General features: G+C 41.0%; 2 protein-coding genes and 1 long non-coding RNA gene across 12 annotated transcripts in view; 2 read left to right on the top strand and 1 right to left on the bottom strand.

Annotated features, from left to right (window-relative positions):
* Positions 1-21358, top strand: part of LOC123512379 — a 28990-nt gene extending 7632 nt beyond the window's left edge. The window contains exon 2 of the long non-coding RNA XR_006677079.1: positions 21268-21358. This is a non-coding gene — a long non-coding RNA (uncharacterized LOC123512379). The remainder of the gene's footprint in view (positions 1-21267) is intronic.
* Positions 6426-17163, top strand: LOC123512377. 4 transcript variants are annotated; one of them, XM_045268761.1, is made up of 4 exons: positions 6426-6667; positions 15140-15198; positions 15377-16159; positions 16556-17163. In XM_045268761.1, exons 3-4 carry the CDS (start codon positions 15384-15386, stop codon positions 16986-16988), a joined length of 1209 nt encoding a protein of 402 aa, XP_045124696.1. In that variant the 5' UTR covers positions 6426-6667; positions 15140-15198; positions 15377-15383; the 3' UTR covers positions 16989-17163. The 4 variants fall into 4 exon arrangements, with proteins under 4 accessions (XP_045124696.1, XP_045124697.1, XP_045124695.1 ...); XM_045268762.1 differs by lacking the exon at positions 15140-15198; XM_045268760.1 differs by lacking the exons at positions 6426-6667; positions 15140-15198 and adding an exon at positions 11880-12058.
* Positions 17320-23803, bottom strand: part of LOC123512375 (serine palmitoyltransferase 2-like) — a 48641-nt gene continuing 42157 nt past the window's right edge. For all 7 annotated transcript variants that reach the window (XR_006677077.1, XM_045268755.1, XM_045268753.1 and 4 more), the window contains 2 exons: positions 22247-22376; positions 17320-21485 (listed from right to left, as the gene is read on the bottom strand). Coding sequence is in view for 6 of the 7 variants with exons in the window: in XM_045268755.1 (XP_045124690.1) it covers positions 21399-21485; positions 22247-22376 (217 nt within the window). In the remaining variant the exon portion in view is untranslated. The remainder of the gene's footprint in view (positions 21486-22246; positions 22377-23803) is intronic.

Here is a 23803-nt window from a genome sequence, read left to right as displayed (position 1 = left end):
CCACCACCACCCGTGTAATTATCACCTACTCATTTCGTGATCCAAGGAAGAAAATGCAAAGCCGACTTAACGCAGAGATATAAACCTGAAGGTGACGGTGCTATAGAATGTGGCAGTGTACACTACTACTACATACACTAGTACACACACACATACACACATACACACACACACACACACACACACACACACACACACACACACACACACACACACACAGAGAGAGAGAGAGAGAGAGAGAGAGAGAGAGAGAGAGAGAGAGAGAGAGAGAGAGGAAAACCAACAGGCAAAAATAAACAGAAAATTAAAGAAATACAGGCAGACGATCAGCCAGTCAGACATACAGACAGTCATTTTCAATACCGGCATCCGAGATTGGAATGTTCACGATGCCATATTTAATTAATAAAACCCAAAAGTAAGTGGTTCTCTCTCTCTCTCTCTCTCTCTCTCTCTCTCTCTCTCTCTCTCTCTCTTGAAACAAAGAGATCTCGTGGTAACTTTTATGTAAATGATAATTATGTTGTCAAGAAAGTTATTATAATTATTACTATTGTTTACGTATTGTTATTATTATTATTATTATTATTATTATTATTATTATTATTATTATTATTATTATTATTATTATTATTATTATTATTATTATTATCATTATTATTGTTTTTATTATTATCATTATTATTATTACTACTATGATTCTCATTATTAGTATTAGCATCATCATTAGCATCATTACTGTCATTGTGTTTATCATTATCGTATTATCGTATCATTATCATTGTTTTTTGTTGTGTTGTTGATATTTCCATATGGCTTAATAAAAAAGCGATGATAAAAATAAAAATAATAATAATAATAATAATAATAATAATAATAATAATAATAATAATAATAATAATAATAATAATAATAATAATAATAATAATAATAATAATAATAATAATAATAATAATAATAATAATAATAATAATAATAATAATAATAATAATAATAATAATAATAATGATAATAATAATAATAATAATAATATTAATAATATTAATAATAATAAAAACACTAACAATAATAATAATAAAAGAACAGAATCTTTACCTCCACCAAGGCGAACAAAATAAAGAATAAAAATAATAAAATCGCATAACACTCCTTTGATCCTTGAAAAAATACGGCGAGAGAGAGAGAGAGAGAGAGAGAGAGAGAGAGAGAGAGAGAGAGAAAGCAGAGTGGTGAGAGAAAGGAGGAGGAGGAGGAGGAGAGGCAGTAAGAGCGAGGCGGTGTCACGTCAATCAACAGGTAACACTAAGATAGTGACAAATTTCTTTCACCACCACCAATAGTACCACCACCACCACAACCACCACCACCACCACCACAACCAACACCACCATCACTATCACCAGCACCACCACCACCACAACCAACACCGCCATCATCACCACCACCACCACCACAACAACCACCACCACCATCACCATCACCACCACCACCACCACTACCATCACCACCATCACCATCACCACCACCACCACCACTACCATCACCACCATCACTATCACCACCACAACCTCCACCACCAATAAATACTTTATACCACCACCACCAATACTGCAACCACTATTACAACCTCCACAACTACCACCACCACCACCACCATCACCACCATCACCACCACCACCACCACCACCGCCACCACACTTTCTCCAAACTCCCGCGGCCACAAAACATTACCGCAGCTGAGCAAGAAAAATTTCCCTCAAAAACACATTTGCTAAATTAATTACGGAAGATTTTTCATGACTATTAATGCGTTCCTTAATATTAAAGTTTGGCGTGTCACCCTCTCTCTCTCTGTCTCTCTCTCTCTCTCTCTCTCTCTCTCTCTCTCTCTCTCTCTCTCTCTCTCTCTCTCTCTCTCTCTCTCTCGTTTCTTTGTTCGTCACTGTTCTGGCAAACAATCTCTCCCATCACAGAAAACTTATCTTTCTCCTCCCCTCCTCCATTCCCTCTTCCTTCCTTCCTCCTTCCTTCTCTCCTCCATTTCCTCTTCCTTCCTCCCTCCTTCCCTCTTCCTTCCTTCCTCCTTCCTTCTCTCCTCCATTTCCTCTTCCTTCCTCCCTCCTTCCCTCTTCCTTCCTCCTTCCTTCCCTCCTCCATTCCCTCTTTCTTCTTCCCTTTCCCTTCTTCATGTCCCTCTTCCTTCCTCCCTCATTCCTCCCTCCATTCCCTCTTCCTTTCTCTCTCCTTCCCGGCATCATTTATCTCTTTCTTCCTCTTTCCTTCCCTCCTCCATTTCCTCTTCTTTCCTCTCTCCTCCCTCCCTCATTCCTTCCATTTTTTCAGCCCTCAGTGTTATCTTCAATAACCTGAGTTTATCTATCTCGGGAGTGAAGCATATCTCTCTCTCTCTCTCTCTCTCTCTCTCTCTCTCTCTCTCTCTCTCTCTCTCTGAAACAAACAAAACAAAACGACAGCAAACACTATACACCAATAAAAACAAGGTTATCTATATTCCATTCTTTCTCTGCCTTTCAAATCTCATCCTCGGAAGATTCAATCCAAAGTCTATGAAAAGATCAGTCGCAAAAATTCCTTCAAACTTGATTCTAGGAAATTGAAAACTTGTCCATCGCTATTCTCTTCCGGGGAGGGGAAAAAAAATATCACGTGAAAAAAGCGACATGTGGATGAGTGTTCTTTAATATTTGTCTAGCATTTGAAGGAAGTTTGCATCATAACCGTGACCTGAGCTATTGAATGTCTAGTACCTATTTACAGTGTAACTACACACACACACTCTCTCTCTCTCTCTCTCTCTCTCTCTCTCTCTCTTGTGTCAGGGTGCAGGAGGGAGGCAGCAGGAATCAGTGCTCTTCCAGCCATCCCGTCCCGCCCATAAACACATCGGCGGAATGTTTACATCTTCTCCCCTTCCCTCGTTCACCGCTGAGTAAGTCTGGAAATTGCTATCGACCCACCGGTATACAAAAGTCTTGGAAGAGATGGAAATTTATTCTTTTTATTTATTCATTCTATCTTTTTCTTTACTTTCTTTATCCCACTTTTCCTTTAGAGACGAAGTTAAGGCATGTGATGTGATGTAAGACGTGAAAACACACACACACACACACACACACACACACACACACACACACACACACACACACACAGATAGCAGTGAATAACAGATAGGTATTATCTTTCCCTTATTGGCTTATCACAGCTTATCACCACTTAACACTAACCTCAGTAAATGCCAACAAGTCTGCTGATGTTTGTTCTTTCCTTGCCTTTCTTTGTATAACCTAATAACAGTTCTAGTACTTTTTAATGAGGCTAGATCGATAAAGTACTACGTGTGGGTGTGTCGGTGGGAGAAGGCGAGGTAGAGGCGTGGGTAATGTCGCGGGCTTGGGAAAGGGAGAGGAAAGCAGAGGCAGAGCGTATAATCCAGAAAAGAATATAATAATAAGTTCGCAGAGGAAGAGTAATTATTTTCCCTCCCATTTTTAGCTCACGTCCCGTCCCTCCTCTATACATAGCCGCCACCTCCTCCTCCTCCTCCTCCTCTTCCTCTTCCTCTTCCTCCACCTCCTCCTCCTCCTCCTCCTCCTCCTCCTCCTCCTCCTCCTTTTCCTCCTTTCTTTCAAATCCTCCCGCTCGTCTTCCTCTTCCTCCCCTCTAAAGTATATCAACAAAAATCCTTTCTTTCCTTGCACTTGTCACATAATTAGTTCGAGGTTGCCCCCAAAGAAAGTCTGCCTCAGAAGGTCACACATAGACTTTAATTACACAAAACTTGGAGGAGGAGGAGGAGAAGGAGGAGGAGGAGGAGGAGGAGGAAGAGTGCTATGGAGGTAGAGGAGGAAAAAGTAAGCAGTGAAGGGTCCTTTCTAACCATTTCTTTACAAAGGAGACGGGAAGAGAAGAGTAAGGGAAGGAAGAAAATAATGAGATAGAGAGAGAAATGGAGAAGAGAGGAAACATTGGATAACAGAAGAGAAACAGATAAAATAAACAAGGAGGACGAAGTGGACAAGGAAGACAATAGTGATAAAGAAGAGGAGAAAGATGAGAATAATAATGAAGAGAAGATACACGGACGGGAAAGAGAAAACACACACACACACACACACACACACACACACACACACACACACACACACACACACACACACACACACACACACACACACACACACACACACACACACACACACACACACACACACACACACACACACACAAGGCGATAGAGTGGCAGCCTTCCCTCAACATGGCAGCGGTTAAGACAAGGTGATGCGGAAGGCAGTTCAGTGCATTTCATTTGGCCAAACCTGCGCCAGATACCGAGATAGAAGACAGGAGGAGACGAAAATATCCCAGACAGAATTCCCGGCCACAGAAAGAGGAACAGAAAATAAACAGCACAGCCAGATCGAGATGAACTATGGGTAATGGAGCGGAAAGAATAAACGCAGGAGATTGTAATACATGCAGAGAGAGAGAGAGAGAGAGAGAGAGAGAGAGAGAGAGAGAGAGAGAGAGAGAGAGAGAGAGAGAGAGAGAGAGAGAGAGAGAAAGGCACACACACACACACACACACACACACACACACACACACACACACACACACACACACGTCAAAGCTTCCTGTAATAGATAAGGTATATGATTTTTTTTCTTGTTGCTGTTATTTCTTTAAGGCTTTACTCAACCCTAAAGGAGAGTAAGTAGGTATGATCCCAGCACAGAACACTGAAGAACTTGTCGTTTCTTGCTATCTTCTGAAAACACTACGAAGCAACTTTACCAAAATAGTCACTCAGGGTCATACATCCTTAAAATCAGTTACGTGTTAGAAAGTGTCATAGCGAAGGATTCAAAATGTTTGGCGTTATGTGTATCAAACTACAATTGACTTCCTTCCAAACAAATTTTTTTTTTTTTAATGTAAGAGAGGGAAACTGGCCAAGGACAATAAAAACATAAAAAAAAAAGCCCACTCAGTCACCAGTCCCCTTACAGAACAGAAAGGGTTAGCCAAAAGACAAATAAATATATTGAAATCTTCCTCTTAAATGGTCAAGTAATAGGAAGTTGGAAATACAGAAATGGCAGGGAGTTCCAGAGTTTACCGGAGGAAGGTATGAGCTTTACATATCACCAAAGACGCCATAAGTCATCACCTCAATTATACACCTCCTCGACCAGCAACACTATAATCAGCAGCTCCATCTCCCAGCATTGTCCTGATCAGCACCGCCCCAGCACCTCCTCCCCAGTAATTCGATCACACGAGTAACAATATTCCTCTCAGAAACTTGGCTAAGACTCTAGACTTCTTCCCATCACGGCTGGTGTGGCTAAGACTGAAATACTGATGTGTTTCAAGAAGAAAAGTAAACGAAGAAATGATTGTTGCTGCCTAGCTGGATGGCTCCCTCCACTACTGTGTAAATTGTAAACAAACTAATGCCGAGTCTATTTTATTTTTCCAATTCTTTCTTTTAGAGATTAATTTTAAAATTCTATTTTTCGTATATGTAAAATGACTGCTAAAACACTTTACAATAATATTCCTCCTATTTTTAAATATTACATTGATTGTTGTACTCATTTGACCTCGGAAGGAACACACACACACACACACACACACACACACACACACACACACACACACACACACACACACACACACACACGGATTTGCAGCCAAACTACTGAACAACCCAAGATACCGTCACCTCCTCACCTCTGACGCCCCACCGCCACAACGGGCATTCCCCACCACGCCGAGCTCATCCCCACATCACCCACCATTACAAGAAAAGCACCATTCCTACTGTTGTCAAATTCATTAATTCGTAATCAACGTTGTTACATATACATTCAGGTTCATGTGTTTATTTGAACCGTAAGTACACAATCATTATAGATTTCATTTCAACTTTTCCTAGATTCATAATTACGAGGCTATCAGACGTCATTTTTTTAACTCAAACTGCTGGAGTTGTGACGTTTGGAATTTTTCCACATACTCAACAACTATTTTGCTTTTTACATATGTCCCTTCAATGTATATTTTCAGCCTCTCGGCTGCCATTTCTATTAATAAACCGTTAATTATTATCATTATTATTATTATTATTATTATTATTATTACACACACACACACACACACACACACACACACACACAGCAGTTCAACTGGTAACAGTCACCATACCACACCACTGCACACCAAACCATTACCACCACTGCCACTTCACACCACTTCCACCATCACACACCATAACATACCACACAACACCACACCACACCACCAAACCCAGTGCTGGGCACCATCAGGACCCTTCCGGTCCCGCTCACCACCTCCTTCGTCCCACACCCTCACTGCCAATCTCCACCCCACTCCCGGCCCGCTCCTGCTCCGTCCAGCACCAGCCCAGCTCCGCCGCGCAGGGCCCCGCTGCCTCCTAGTGTTGTGAAAACGATTCTTACGAATTTTCTCGGGTTTCGCAAGTGCTTCTAGGTGTTTTCCGAACTCTGGGTATAGGAGGAGGTGGAGGAGAAGGAAGTGCAAGGGAGAAGTGGAGTGTGAGAGTGAGGGCGGACGAGGTGGAGTCACTCACCTAACGTGCAAAAAAGACATCTCGGCGTAAAAGTAAGACTATTTATCTCTTATTAATGGAGTTAGCATTGTTTTGACATTTGATTTGGTACTAGAAAAGTAAAGCAAGTTTCAAATAACAATAGAATCGGGACCAGCTGTGTTTTTGATTATCCAAAAAAATAACATAAATGTTACTATATAGAATACAGCGTTTTTTAATTGGCACGCCTAAGGTTGTTTTGGTACTTGATATAACACGTAAAAAATATGAAAAACATGACCCAAGTAGTAATAATCAATAAAATTTAGTCTAACTAATCGTATTTTCAAATTCAAGATTTTTAACGGTACCAGAATACAAAACAAAAATCTTTAAACGATAAGGAATCTGTGTTTTCTTTATTTGTGTGAAATGCGAAAATTTTTCGTATTCAGAAAATGTAACATGACATAGTGTGGCTGTGCTTTCCATCTCGACATTATGATGTGTTTGTGAGCCGTTAGTTTGACATAAGACCGCTAGATGGACATCCTTTTGTAAACAATCGACTCGGTTACGTTATCATATTTGAGTTATTAGTTAAAGCATTCGTTGCGTTTAAAAGTGTAGTGCATTCCAATGTAGGCGCCCTTTTTCTTCTCGCGATTTTTAAAATGCATTGCGTACGTAAATATTGGGCACAAAGGCACCTCAGCCGTGGTTTCCCCCCACAGGTCAGTCCACCAATGTTTTGCCTGCACTCCCCTATGTTTCCAGACCCAGAGAGTGAAGCAAAGCCAGAATCAACCACAAAAATAGATAAACATCCCATTGTTGTGTTACATAAGGCGATGGTTTCGTTTATACTCGTTCAGACAGCCCACCGCCCACCATGACCCGGAGCAAGACCTCGCCCCACCAACCCCCGTCCCTCCCCGTGTCCACTCTATAATATTTCCTTCAATTATCAGTGTTTACCGGACATTTCCTGCTGTTTCCTACTTTAAATACTGTGTGTGTGTGTGGGTGGGGGGGGGAGCCTTGTCAGGGGCGGGTCGCTCAACGTAAGATTACCACTCTCTCTCTCTCTCTCTCTCTCTCTCTCTCTCTCTCTCTCTCTCTCTCTCTCTCTCTCTCTTGTTAATATATCACTAGAACCATAAAAACACTTGAAAACCTGCGTCATTTTTAATGAACGGTATTCTGAAACGTACTGTTTTCTTATCAGGACTGTTTTCTAAGGTCACGGAGATAACTAGCTGGGTTCCCAAGATTTTACTCCTGCTAATAATGTGGAAATGTTCATCTCTCATTACAACATTAAAGACACCCTTAAAACCCTTACAACTTCAACTATGCTCTATTCATGAACGTTAGAAACACAATTCATCACTTCGGTGGAGATTGACGGTGTCTTACGGTGAGGCTTGACATTGTTCTGACTTAATGCGTTATTGACCCTAGCCAGCACTGTCTTGATTAGCACCGCCCCAGCACCTCCTCCCCAGTAATTGGTTCACACGAGTAACAATATTCGTCTCAGAAACTTGGTTACGACTCCAAACTTCTTCCCATCACGGCCGAGGCGCAGATTAAGCCAAGATCCAAGTTGGTATCTGTATTTTATCTCTCTCTCTCTCTCTCTCTCTCTCTCTCTCTCTCTCTCTCTCTCTCTCTCTCTCTCTCTCTCTCTCTTCTTAACGGAAGCAAAAATTCTCTATAAATCAACTAGAGAGAGAGAGAGAGAGAGAGAGAGAGAGAGAGAGAGAGAGAGAGAGAGAGAGCGTAGTCCCTCACTGTTTCATCGTGTCTCGTTTCATATGGCTCCGATATCCAGCAAGTTCCGCCTGGGCCTTAAATTGGTCTCCTCCGCCAGCGGGTTTTTCAATATTGTGGCCAAATTTTCCACACGGCTGGCTGCTGGTGCCCTGCAATCGGGACCACATTTGCATATCAGCATATACTTAATTCGAATTTCTTGGAGCCTGATAATGCGTGGACGTGTCCGGGCTGCAAGGGTGTTGCCCATGTGTCGCCTTGCGCTGAGAGATGCACATAAGAACATAAGAACATAATAAAATGAGAAAAGCTGCGCAAGAGACTGCATGCCAGGCCTACACGTGGTAGTCCCTATATGAGCAAAGCTACCTAATTCCATCTCTCATCCCTATCCCTCAATTTGCCTAATCTTCTCTTAAAACTCCCTATTGACTTAGCACTAACAACATGATTACTGATTCTGTTCCATTCATTAATCATTCTGTTACAGCACAGCCGAGACTCGGGTAGGGCGGCGCAGGGTATACCACTACGGCAGATGAGATATTAACGCCTATACACTCTCTCATGCCTCTTCTTTATAAGTGATAATCTTTGACGCACAGTGTCTTATATCATGACTAGAGAACCGTGAAGAGGAGCAACAGGTGTTCCAAACATGAGTCAAACATTTCCTGACCTTCCTCCTGCAAGACGCTTCCCACGCAGCCCTCAGGTGACCCAGTAATGACATCACTGGTCAACACCGTGTTGTTTTACCCCGCTGACTGAAGGGACATGTTCTGCCCCGTGGCCTGTCCCTGCCCCGTTCATAGATACCATAACGCCTCGTATTTGCAATAATTACCTCACCTGCGTTTTTCTCTATTTGATGGGATGTAGATTCGTGGAGTGAGAGAAGCAGGCGGCGCTAGACACGTTACCTGTGAGGGTTCGTGAATCATGTGGTAACTCTATTACTCAGAGGCCCTGTGTGTGAGGTGCGGGACGCCCCATCACCATAACCACCGCTAACACTATACAGGCCTCGCTGATCTCATAATGTGTTCTCTTTCTCTTGCTTCCTTCCTTACGCGTGTCCTCCCCATGCAGCTCTCCTCCCTCCCTCCTTTCCTTACTCGTGTCTCCCCAGCTCTCTTCCTTCTCTTCTTCCCTCACTGGTGTCCTTGCCAGCCCTCTTACCTCCCTTCTTCTCTCACTCGTGTCCTCCTAGCTCCCTTCCTTCCCTCACTTCTCTCCTCCTGTGGTGAAGTCGTTTACGTATGTTCTTCTCGTGCTGGATGGGAGTAAGTCTTAATGTGGTAACACGATTTGGAGAAGACATATGAACACGAAGGCTGCGTGTTTCAGGGGCCGTTACCGAGACAAAGCCGCCAGTTAATCTCCCCAGTAAACTCAGTGTAGTAAGAATGTATGTAATGTTTGAATATTAGTTGTATAGTAAGACTTTTTATGATAATTGGTGATGATGATACATAATGGGAGTAGTAGTAGTAGTAGTAGTAGTAGTAGTAGTAGTAGTAGTAGTAGTAGTAGTAGTAGTAGTGAAAATAGTGATGATAATAATAATAATAATAATGATGATGATGATGATGATGATGATGATGATGATGATAATAATAATGAGTGCCATCTGATGTCATCCGTAACCCGAGCTCCCTCACTGTCCCTGCCAAGTCTTCTCTCCTTCCCTACCTAGTGCCTCCTTCCCTCCCCGCCCCACTCCCGCCCCTCCACCCGACCCTCTCCCCTGCCACTCAGCCTCCTCCCCTCCCCTGGCGGTATTCCTTGGGCCTGAATTACACGGCGAAGATAAGAAGTAGCTTTACGACACAAGTTTCAAAAATGTTCCTCGTTGCTGGTAAGGCAGAGATGCGATTCTGAATACAATGTACTCTCTCTCTCTCTCTCTCTCTCTCTCTCTCTCTCTCTCTCTGCACATCATTAATTCACGAGTATACTCACATTCTCGTCACTTGAACACTGGTCGTCCACAAAACCAACACTCGGGCGGCCCTTCGTGCGCACCTCACCAACGATTTTCACTCCCTCTCACGTGACTAAGAAACACTGATACCAAAACAGCCCTCTCTCCCTCCCTCCCTCCCTCCACACACACACACACACACACACACACACACACACACACACTATTCTCAGCCTTTTAATAACTCGCTATACCAGCTCCAGCCAGGCGCTCCCGCAAATAATAGCAATCGTAAATCCCCGTCAGTTTAATAAGACACCCAAACACTTTTCTTCCGACGAGGTGATTACCGTCAAGGGATCTAAAGGTGGACGTGCATAACCGCAGGCAACAGCAGCGTTCATCTTCCACGGCCTCTACTTAGAACGAAAACAGTCCAGAAAATTTGAGCAGTAGATTCACCCCTGTAGCTTCTTATCCGTCATTGTATCCTCCCTCTCTTCTCCTCTCCCTCTCCTTCGCACCAAAACGCTACGAAATGATGGTCACACATACACACACACACACACACACACACACACACACGGCGAGGCAAATGGGCAAGCCTCTTAATGTGTAGCCCCTGTTCATCTAGCAGTAAATAGGTGCGGGATGTAATTGGAGGGGTTGTGGCCTCGCTATCCCGGTGTGTGGAGTGTGTTGTGGTCTCAATCCTACCCGAAGATCGATCTATGAGCCCTGAGCTCGCTTCGTAAAGGCTGGCTGGGTGACCAGCAGACGACCGTAGTGAATTTCACACACACACACACACACACACACACACACACACACACACACACACACACCGAGTAGTAAACAAAGCAGTATTTTAGTGCCCAAAACTTGTTCTCCAAGTCCGAGTTGTGTAGAGTTAATCGGCGTGGATCGCAGTGCTAATTAAAGCAACTTTTGGATTCATTAAAACTTAGCTACAGTGACCGATTGCGATTCAACATACGACTCAGAGAGAGAGAGAGAGAGAGAGAGAGAGAGAGAGAGAGATTATAGGTTTAAAGGTTGGTATTCGGTTGTTAGCACAGCTGCTCTCAGCACCTCCCATCAGTACTTGGTGTGGGATCAAATTCTGCTCCTCGTTTTCAGGATCTCATTATGATTATCAGCATTATTTAAAAGAAGTATTTACTTTCATCCCTTTCAAATATCTAGCGATGATGATTTGGGAAGCAGCCTTGAATACTAATTCACACGTCACCCACCCCTTAACGTGTCATTGTGACGAGGCTTTACTGTTCCTTCACTGTGTGTGTGAGTACTGTATAGGGTATCTTTGTAGCTATGAAGGTCATCACACGGCTTGTCTTCTCGGTCACTTCACTAAAATGCCGTGTAGTGATGTTACGTAATCACATGAAATTTGTATAAAGTGACTGAAACTCGATTAATTTTTCCTGAAACATACCAACTCAACTATGATATATAAACAAACAGCTCTGTCTTACTTTGATCTGTTTCATCACCTTATTCAATGAGTGGGGCCTTTGTTCCTCTAGAGAATCTGGCAATCCTGACGGCTGACAACTGAGCCGCCTGCTGAGGCTGAAGGAGTTTGTCACTTTGCTCCCTCATTGCATCGCCGGTTTGTAGGCACGGTTCCCCCGCCAGTAGCTGTTACTCGGGCATTGCACCTTTCTCTTGACAATCTGACAGGCTCAGGAGACACCGGTGTGGAGCACATCACCACGACAAAGTCGCCAAGGTGGGTGTTGTGCGCCAGGCCACGCAGCCACGCACTGCTGCTGTAGCTGCTCCCTTAACACCCAGCTCAATGCTATAGTGAGGTGTTGCGCTGGTGGTGGTAGTGCTGGTACCATTACTGCTGCTCTAATTTCAGGAAGTTTGTTTATTGTGTGCGACAGTGATTTAAGTGATGCGTCCCTGGTGCGAGTGTTCATTCATGTAGCCATGAGGCCGACAAAGAAAACGTAGCTACCGCGCTGTCAGAGAAAACTAAATCGCTTTATCATAAACAAACTCAAATAAAGGACGCTTTTAGAAATTAATAATATAACCATTTTGAATAACTGTTACTCGTATTGGGTTGAGTTGTACTGTCTCTATACTATGTAGCACGTGTAGCAAGATGGATCGAAGGGCGCAAGAAGCTTGGGGAGCACGGTTCTACACCACCACCACTCAACACTGCGTGCGCTTTGAGGAAGAAAAACAAAATCCCCCATAATACTGAAACGGGCGGCTTTCTTCACGCCAAGCAACACGCATACACAAAGAATAATTTCAGCATTAAAAACATTTATTGCAAATTGTTTCCTTGCCATACTAACGCAAGAGCTTCCAGTTTTTTTTTTTTTTTTTTTTTTTTTTTTTTTGCGTGAAGAATGTATATGTGGCTAGTGTATGCAGTTTTGTGTAAAGGAAGAGAGTTGTCTGTAAAGGGTAGATTTGTGAGACACAAAGGGAAACGTTCAGTGAGGTCACAGCTGGCTTTTAATGAAAGTTCACAACACTCCGTGAACTAGTGCTATTAGACCTCCCTGGGATTAACTATCGTTTCGGCAGGTGTCTACTGCCCCCTCCATTGTAATCACAGATAATGCATATAACAGGTCCGAACCATCCCACTCCCAATGTGTCCGAATCATCTTCTATTTGTTAAAACAACAAAAGTAACACACACACACACTCACACATCTACAGCGTCAACGCCATGCCGCCTTCGCTTACGGCAATATCTTCGAAATGCATCACTGACTCACCATAGTGATATATCCTACGGTTCTTGACATATTCATAGAGTGATAGCTTACAATTAACAGTGGAAATATTACACAGGAAGATAAGAAAACACAAATTCTTACTTGCATCGAAAAGCACCTCCTTCGTGGATAGGGGGTTCCGCCTGGTCTGGGTCATCAACGTCTTGACGGTCTTGCACATCCACCTATATCTGCCATGATTTGGTGAATCAGGATGCAGGACCCCTACACTTTACAGAAAACGTGATGGACTAACCATCCCACCCTCCGAATCATATCGGCTCTCCTTTATATCTTCACTATCCGTTGTACAGAGTAGGTATCTTATCTATCTAGTCATAATTGCCGCTCTGAACAACGCATAGTGAAAATAAACTGCCTTAGTCTGGCGCGCAAGTTATATTTTCACCTTACAATATCCATCTTGTAAGCAAATACTGTTCTACAACACAGTGAAGGTAATCTTGCGTTATTTTTACCCCATAGAAATAAGCGCGCGCGCACCACACACTGCTGGCCGAGCCCAGGACCTTCACTCTTGGGATCAGGTAGAAGGGAACCATTTGCATTGTGTATACACACACACACACACACGCCGCGTAATGTTGTCATTAGCACGCTCGGCTCACAACCGAGAGGGTCCGGGTTCGAGTCCCGGGAGGCGGCGAGGCGAGCCCCTTACCTAGTAGTAAATAGGTATGGAATGTAACTTGAGGGGTTGTGATCCCGCTTTCCGGGTGTGGAGTGTATTGTGGTCTCAGTCCTACCCGAAGATCGGTCTATGAGCTCTGAGCTCGCTTCGTAATGGGGAAGGCTAGCTGGGTGACCCGCAGACGACCGTGGTTGTGAATAACACACACACACACACACTTTACCTTGCTACAGTTTCCTGCAGGCGGTGCCGTGGTGCGCGTGCCCAAGCACACCTGCAGTGCTTCACACTTCTTTGAACTGCACCACAGCTTTTATTCTTTATTCTTTATACACACACTGAACGAGAAATCGGTCGTATCCTCTATAATATATATATATATATATATATATATATATATATATATATATATATATATATATATATATATATATATATATATGGTAGTAAAGAAAATGGGGTGTAGCAATGCCCAATCACTCCCTTCTGCACTGAATCAAGCAAGACTGCATGCATGGGCATGGGCGCCTCACGTGTTTTGTACGAAGTCATATTGTCGTATGTACTTGCACATAAACACACTACCTATTATAGCAAACCCATTATATTACTTAAATTCAGCCACACCCATTCATTCACACATCCATAAGCACTCACACAAGACATCCTACCAGCAAACAAATATAGGTTGGCTACACTTCCTCAGCACACTCAACACCCTCACTACACCCATCTACACCAACACCACACGCCCATCCAAATCCATCCAACTCATCAATGGGCCATGGCTTCAGACCTCTTCCACTCACTAATCACCATTATCCAGGCAAAACACTCATGACAGGAAAGAATAAGAAATAATGGGTACAAGCTTGGAAATTTTATGTCCAAGAAAAAGAAAGGAAAGAACTGGTTCTTAAACAGAGTAGCAGATGAATGAAATGCACTCAACAATCAAGCTTTTTTTTTTTTTTTTTTTCAATAAAAGAGGGAATGCTGATGTTCAAAAAAAAAAAAAAAAAAAAGGTCCACTGGAGCTCCAGGTTCCCTAAAAGGTTAAGAGAGTCGTCCAAAAGCAAGGGACAAATGTCTCGACACCTCTCTCTTAAAAGAAGTTAAGTCGTAGGAAGATGGAAATACAGAAGCAGGCAGGGAGTTCCAGAGTTTACCAGTGAGAGTACTGGTTAACTCCTGTATAAGAGGGTTGGACAGAATAGGGATGAGAGGAAGAAAGCCCTGTGCAGTGAATGAAAATGCAGCTTGTTTGTGGAAAGTCTTTAGAGGGCTTTAAAAGAAGATTAGACTGATTCATGGATGGGAATGATAGGTGGAAATAGGCAGGTATATATGGTTCATACAGGGACTGCCACATGTAAACTTCCTAACTTCTTAGTTTCCCTCATCTCCTCAGGTTTTATGACATCACACACAGTCACCAAACACACCTGCTCAATGACTGGAGATCCTATGGTTTGTTTACAGATTTCTCTGTCTTTAAAGCATTGCTACAGTGACTGAACAAAAGTGAAGTAGTCATATTTAATTTTGGTATGTTCATAATTTATTATCACAACTAGTTACTTTATGAAATGTCTTATAAACATGTGTCATGATAACATGAAAATCTTAAAGATTTCCTTTGTTACAGCCTGGCCATGATGGAGAGGATTGGAGACAAAGAGGTGCAGCAAGTGTTGCAGAGAGACCAAGGCAGCCACACTCAACTCATCTCCTGGAGCCATGAACCATTAGCCTCTAAACTAGATGGTTCTACTTCCAATTTTTTCAACCTGAGGGTGAAGTTTGAGGCAGCAGGGAAAGAAGAAGAAGTGTGCTATGCAGCCAAACTGAGTAACACACGTGAAATACAGCCAGATGATTTTTACACTTTAATATTCGTGAAGGAATCTAGATTTTATCAAGAAGTGATTCCCACACTGTCTTTCATACTGGAGGAGGTGAAGGAAAAGCCACCGAGTTTCCCAAAGTGTTACTACATCTCCTTCCAAGAAGGAAAGGAGGTGTTGATCCTTGAAAACTTAAAGGCTAAAGGCTATCTGATGAAAGACAAAGCCATAGGGTTGGACCTGGCACACACTTGCCTAGTAATGAAAATGCTGGGTAAGCTTCATGCAGCTTCATTCCTTCTGCAAGTTAAGCTTTCTGAAGATATCACGGAAAAATTTGACTTTTATAAAAAGGAATGGACACATGCGTTCAACTTGGGATGTGACTGGGGTGGGTTCATGGACAAGTTCCTGGAAACTGGACTGATTATGTTTGAAGAAATGGAAGACTGTGAGAAGGTGATGGCATGGTTGAGAAGAGTAAAGCCTGAGGTGTGGACAAGATATGATCAGATGCTTCAAAGGAAAGCTCCTTTTGATGTCATCAGTCATGGTGATCCTTGGATCAATAATATGTTTTTCAGGTGAGTGTGTTTCACTGTTTGATCTGCTGCAGTCTCTGACGAGACAGCCAGACGTTACCCTACGGAACGAGTTCAGAGCTCATTATTTCCGATCTTCGGATAGGCCTGAGACCACACACCACACACCGGGACAACAAGGTCACAACTCCTCGATTTACATACCATACCTACTCACTGCTAGGTGAACAGGGGCTACACGTGAAAGGAGACACACCCAAATATCTCCACCCGGCTGGGGAATCGAACCCCGGTCCTCTGGCTTGTGAAGCCAGCGCTCTAACCACTGAGCTACCGGGCGTGTGTGTGTGTGTGTGTTTCTGTATATATGTGGTCTTAGAAACAGTAAGAGATTGTTCGTCATTTAGTGATTTACATGAGTGTGTGTCTCCCATGCAGGTATAATGAAGCAGGTAAGCCAGAAGAGGTAGTACTCTTTGACATGCAAGGCACCCGTGTCTGCTCCTTGGCTCTTGACCTGAATCACTTCCTCAACCTCAATGTTGAAGGAGAGGTACGGCGTGCAAACTTTGACACCATCATGGCCACCTACTACAACTCCTTCACCAGCGTCATGAATGCCGGGAAGCTTGCTGTGCCCTTCACACTGGAGGAACTCATGCAGGAATACAATGACAAAGGATTCTATGGAGTGTTATATGCTATCATGTATATTCCTTGCATGGTATCCCATGATGAGGACTCCGCTGTGTTTAGTGATGAGAAGATACGGCGAGCAGCAGTGAAGAACATGGTAAAAGAGAACCCTCTACTGCGTCCCAAAATTCTCTCTGTGGTGGACGAATGGATAGATCGTGGTGTCATCACTTAATCTCTTAGACCACTTCAGGATTATATCAGAGGCCTTGTCTCATTCACTTATGATGGGTGGATGAATTGTTCCAGTTTTATAGGACTTCTTCTCATTTAGCAAACATGAACTTAGATGTGAATTACTGAATGTTGTGGTTTTATGCTGAAGTAAAATAAAAATCTGTAATACATCAGTGTATCAAGTGTGATTCTTGAGGGAAAACTTACCTGCTCAGTGATCAAAGAAAATAAAAATTAAAAAGTGATCTTAATAATTCTTCTAATTTCAGTTTTAAGTCTGAATGTACCAAGATATGACAAGATCATTAAGGATAATTCAGATAAAAAGACAAAACTCTAGATTTTGTATTATACAGAATGCAATTTCAACTCCAATTACAAGCAAATGAGAAATATAAACAATACAAAAGATGACGTTTAAATCTTTGGCCATCAGGCTGAACTTCAGATCAGAACTCAAATTTAATGATATGCAGCATTCACAAACACAAAATAAAACTTGTAACAAACAAAAGACAGGTGATAGCTGGATGCTGTGCACTCAAGGAAAAGGTTTTAGATGACACTGCATTGAAATACCAGTACTATCAGAAAATCTCACTACTTTCACATTGCTTAGTAATCAAAACAAGATCACATCACAAAGAGAATGAAATGAAAATTGAATAAAAAGTATAATAAAGATGAAAAAAACAGGACTAAATGTCAAAAAGTAAATTTTTTGTCAGAAAAGAAGACTGATGTCAAAAGATCAAGGAACTTCATGATCTGCCTTCTTGATGGCACAAAACAGGTGGGAAAATATTAATACTCTTCACACTGGACCACACAACTCTTGACAGGTTAACAGGCAACCTACTTGTATATACTACTTCTAGCTAGCGCCTCAAGATTAAAATGTCCAATGTTTTCAATACTATCAAGAGAAATGAAAAAAAAAAAAAAAAAAACGTATAAAAAAAAAAAGAAAGAATTAAAACAAAGGCCAGTAATATAGTGGAACTGCCTGGAGCAGTGTCATCCTCAGTCCCCAACAGAACTGTCAAGTGTGCCATGCCTGGAGCAATGCCAGATAATTCCCAAAAGTGTACACAGCTGGGATAAAAATGTCATAGGTGCAAACTCTGGCTTTGGAACCATGTTTGTTTTCTAGCATCAGTAACATCACAATACAAGATATCTCAAGTTCATCACTTGAGAAGTTATGCTTCTTTTGACTTGCAGTCTCCAGACAAATTCACTACCCTATACTAGATTGGACAGGCCACACTAGGATTCTCTAGTGGCAGAGACATGGCATGCTGACAGGCAATAGGATATGTAGAAGCAAACTTGTGCATCAGACATAGTGATGTGCAATAATTATTTTCACAGCAACAATGAGTAAAAAAAATATTTTCACAGATGTAAGAACTATGAACTCTTGATAAAGCACTCACTAAGTAATTTGAGCTTCATAATAAATATATTGATAACTCTGAAACTTGAAGGTAAGAAGATTGTGATTGACAAAACTTTGAATCCATGGAAAAATTAAGATATTAAAAGGTGAAGCAGGATATAAGCCGAAGTACAAAATTAAAAATCTCTATATCCCTATTAACAAAATAGGAACACAAATCAAAAGTCTTAAGCACTCAAACAACAGGTATAATAAGACTAATATGAATATTATGATTTTGCTATCAGAAACATAAGTATTTACCAAAACTCCAATGGTTTCCCTGGATCTTCTAAAATGATACAGTGAAGATTATACCTATAGCTTGCAAGATCAGGACTGTAACAAGATCCAGGTTTGTCCCTCTTGCTACAGGATGTGGAGGTGATCAAGGTACAATACAGATGGAAGAGTAATTATACATAAGTGCTCTGACACTAATGCAACATTCCCAAACCAGACTAAAACTTGAATCTTAGAATGATGCAGAGATTTGGGACTTATGAATAATGGTGACAATGGTTTCAGTTTTATATCAATCTATTATCATTACCATTTATGGAAGGCCCGCTGGTTCACCACGATTCATATCCGAGTGAAAATCAATCATGTCATAAGTTTCATTAATGGAATAATTCCTATAATTCAAATTCAATACAGAAAACAAGAAAATAACACAGATGCAATATCTAAAACCTATTAATACAATGAATGGCAGTAAATAAACTTACCCCATATATATATAATATATATATATATATATATATATATATATATATATATATATATATATATATATATATATATATATATATATATATATATGCATAGAGAATCAGAATAGTAACTTAAACACACACATTTCACTTTACACAGCAACATGGCCAAGAAAGGCATCACACTGAGAAACAACCTTGTTTCACTTCAGCCAATTAGGAAGTTGAGATGGCACTTTAGTGTGACAAGGTACATACCAATACTGACCTGGCAAAATTATTGTGAAATTTTATTAAATTGGAATTTTCTTGCAGCATATAATATATGAGTAAAAATATCGATCATGAAAAGTTAGGAATCGCATGTCAATATAACATACTAATTAGAGAATCATCATTGTTTACCCTCAGAGTGACAGATATAACAAGAATCATAACATGAAGACAATGCTACATTAATTATCTATGAATGCTTCAACAATATACATCTCCAATTGCACAGAGGAGACAAGAACATTGGTCTCATACATAAGAATTCATGAGATAGAACTATTTCTCTGTCAACAAATCTTATACATTTTATGAACCTTAAACACTTAAGTCACTTACGTACTATGCAAACATACGTACATTGTTCAGTACTTGTGGAGGAAAGCATGATAAAAAAAAAGGATGACCAACAAAGAAGCACTTGGAACACCAGAGTGGAATACATATCACTGTGAAGTCATCAGAGCCAAGCTTTGCTGAACTGAATGAACACATACAATAACTCATCAACTTTTTCTTTGGCTTGTGTGCTGAATACTCTACAAGCAGGCAGTGACAGTAGAGTGGTCTAACACAGGCATCATTCAGCTTCAGTGTTGAAGAAGGCACATGCTGGGTAACGACCCATAACAACTTGAAAAAACTAAGCGTCTGTTGCTCAAACCTACCTAACCTGTGATTCCTGATACATGACACCTCACTTACTAGTTCACTACTACTTTCTCCTTTTATTGTAAATCTGTCTTTTTACTACCACTGTGACCTTGAAATATATCAATTTTCTTCTAGTTTTGTAATAAAATATTGATTACAGTAAGTTTTTTAATGCTTTCTAAAATATAGCTGTACTGATAACTACAAATATTGATTCATATTAGTTTCCATCTTTTTTTTATTTTATTCATTATTGCATCACAAATAGCTACAACAATTATTTCACATCAGAAAAATGAATATTTCTTTATACCGTCTTTGTCTTACAAGTTCAATAATTCTGCATCCTCAGAATTTTTTACCTATCCCAACAAGGCACTAACTATATGCTGAAAACTCAATCTAGTATACTTTCAGTATTAAAATAACCATTTGTAAATATTCATGCTAACAGTAAGCAGTGATGATGATGGAGGCACCACCAGGCATGCAAGTTTCAAAATGCAAACACATTCTGAAAGCACAATCAAATAATAGTTTCCACTGCTAGTGCAACCTCCTGACTAGATATCAATACTTCATCCAACAAGTGGTACTAACAATCTCACTGCATCTTTTTATATTTCTTGAAATGACAGCAGTTTCCACAGGCAAAATGCTGCTACACTATGATGCACAAAATAATGTATTCTAGTGATAGTCTTGAGAGCCTATTTTCAACACCAATTTTTTGTCTTGCCCTGATTTATTTCATGGAAATGGCATTTACTACAAGCACTTTTACCACATGTATAGACACTAGTATACTAAATCACCACTCCTTCAAATAATGTACACAGGTAATAATGCTGGCTGTGTGGAGCTCAACCAATAGATGAACCATGACAATGCATGCAGTCTGGTGCTGCTTGATTTTTCCTACAATGTTGTCTGGATGTCAACATAAATCACTTAACTGTTCAGAACATCTCCACCATACAGAATAATGTAATCTAGGGAGGTGCTAAACTTCCTCTTGGCAAAATCTGAGACACTAAAGAATTGCAGACATACTCTTATTGCTGAATGCCACTAAAATGTTGTATATAAAATCTATATAATAAAAAAAATTAACTAAAATATTATTTGTGTAGAGGAGAGAATCTGCAGTACAGAAGTGGTTACTGTGTGCTCCAAGTGTGTATTTACCTAGTTAGGTGTGTGTGTGTGTGTGTGTGTGTGTGTGTGTGTGTGTGTGTGTGTGTGTGTGTGTGTGTGTGTGTGTGTGTGTGTGTGTGTGTGTTTGTGTAGTCCCTGGAGCGCCCTACAGGCACACCTCACAGCTCTTCTACCACTCGATAGGCTTGGCACTCTTTGGGATTTTAGAGTACTTGCAGGAACACATGTCACCGACCACATCCACCTCTTTCAGGATCTGTAATAATGCATTCCTAAAAATCACACTTACACAAATAGACACAAAACAAATTACTACCATTAATACAACTACAGTAAACCCTCGCTATAACGAACCAATTGGGGGGAAAGGCCTAACGTTATAACCGAAAGTTCATTGTATCCAAGGGTCACTAATCCATCTTTTATAATGACCTATATTCCCTATATCAGATAAGTCGTTCGGTCATGCATCAGGCCAGTCAATGCTGCCAAGCCCAGGAGTGTTTTGTTTACTTTCCTGAATTCCACACATCCACAAGAATAAACTGCAATTACTGAATGAATGCTGGATGTAGACTGAGGCAGCGAGCCGAGCGGGGCTGCGGGGCTACTAGGCTGTGACGCTAACCGCTCCTCACGCGCCAAACTGAGTTCGCTACTTACCGAACCGAATTCGCTATATCAGAGGATTGTTTGGCCAGAATAATGCAGTCGTTATATCCGAAAATTGTTATAGAGAGGTTCAGTATAGTGAGGGTTTACTGTACCTGTGTATTCAATTTTTTCTTATTCAATGCAAATGACAAAAATAAAGACAAGTACAGAAATATTACTCATCTCTAACATGAAAGCGACACTACAGTTCTCTAAACTAAAGTACCAGAAAGTCCCCGCCACTTTTGTTTTCACTGGACATTTTCAACACACAAGAATTCTAACCTGGAATCTAAAAGATGAACATTTCAACAGTGACATTGAATACAAGAAAGTTTTGGTGCAGTGAATCTTCTCTCTCACCTTGTCAAGCATCTCCTTGGTGTGGGCAGCAGACAAACAGAACCTCATTCGTCCACCCGTGATTTTTGTAGCTGGGAAGCCCACGCCAACTCCAGCAACACCTCGCTTGGTCAGCTCCCGCACAAACATTCTGCAAGACATCCACACACACACACACACACTCATTCCTGGCCACATTTATTGCTTGTGTTGTGTCTTATCCAACATTCTCAGTATTGACATGTCTCAAGTTAAACTAGATTATATAATTTAATAAAAAAAAACTAAAAAGTACATTCCAGTAATATTTTATCAGCAAATAATTGTGCAAATCAATGTACTCTAGAAATATGCCAAATGTAATCTTTTCCTAATATAATTCATATGAATTAGCACCAAATTTATTATGATAGTAATTCTTATACCAAATATATCACAGCTATAAGAAAATATGTACATGAAGCAGAGATTGTTTTCTTCTGAAATGAGAAAGAGCTATGCTAAACTGGTTTGGAAATTCATATCATTAATAGATACGCTATGTACAGAAAACTCAATAGTGATCAATGCAATATGCAAGCATTTTGTACTTAAACTGTCACATAAATAGAATGAATCAAGACAAACAAACAAACAACACCAGAAGCTGCCATCATCACACTCTTATTCACACAATCCCAAGAGCACAAGGCAAAACTTGTCACTTTAAGCCACACCACTATGAAAAAGACTGCTACTCAAGGAGGCCTAGCAGCCACGTGCCATCTTGTCTCTGGGGATGGCTGAGGCAACATGCAGAGTGTACATCTTGCCTACCTTAGGGAACCCTTCCATGCACAAGTCTGGGCCAACCTGTGCTGTGCTCCACAGCAAACTTCAATGTCAAGTGGACTACTTAAGGTTTGTTACTTTTCCTTCACCTTAGTAACTAAGAAAATTTAGCATGTTAGAAAATTAAAACAATGCACACACACTATTCTGATACAATCCCACATTCACTGCAATATTACAGGGATGCAGCAAAAAATGCATTCAAATAATGTACAGCCCTGATGGAAAACTATTACATTAATAATCATTTCAATGATAGCAATTTTGCAAAGTCCAAAACAAAACTGTGTCGAGAAACACTGCCACAACTGTTACAGACTGACAGCCAGTAACCTTTACATCAGCTACACACCTGTCTCATCCAAGTCAATCAACCTGCAACTAGCAACACAACACCTCAACAAAGCAGACACATCTCTAAGAATCTGAATAATAAATTCTTCTGATCAAGTAAGTGTGAATGAGTGCAGTGCTCAGGGAGGAAGACTAAGGAATTTAACTACACTGGAAAGGAAACCAGCTTTTACATTCTGAACTGTGCATCCAGGATTCTGAACACGAATGCCAGCAGAATGTTGCAATCTCTTGGTTCAAAGTGACATTTGATTGGATGGACTCGCATACAACTAAGTTGCAACATATCAAGAGCACACGGCTATTACATGAACATGACTGGAATCACAAACTTGCTAAAAATAAACCAAGAAGTTATAAGAATAAGAATGAACACCAATAATGAAATGCCTC

The sequence above is a fragment of the Portunus trituberculatus genome, chromosome 33 (genome assembly GCF_017591435.1).
Source record: "Portunus trituberculatus isolate SZX2019 chromosome 33, ASM1759143v1, whole genome shotgun sequence".
Classification (NCBI taxonomy): Eukaryota; Metazoa; Arthropoda; class Malacostraca; order Decapoda; family Portunidae; genus Portunus; species Portunus trituberculatus.
This window is presented reverse-complemented; position numbering and strand designations above follow the sequence as displayed.

Excerpts from the sequence above, each read along its gene's own strand:
- LOC123512377 (XM_045268762.1), top strand. The coding sequence starts at position 15,384 with ATGATGGAGAGGATTGGAGACAAAGAGGTGCAGCAAGTGTTGCAGAGA. Across the intron at positions 16,160-16,555 it reads ATCAATAATATGTTTTTCAG|GTATAATGAAGCAGGTAAGC; the intron begins GTGAGTGTGTTT and ends TCTCCCATGCAG.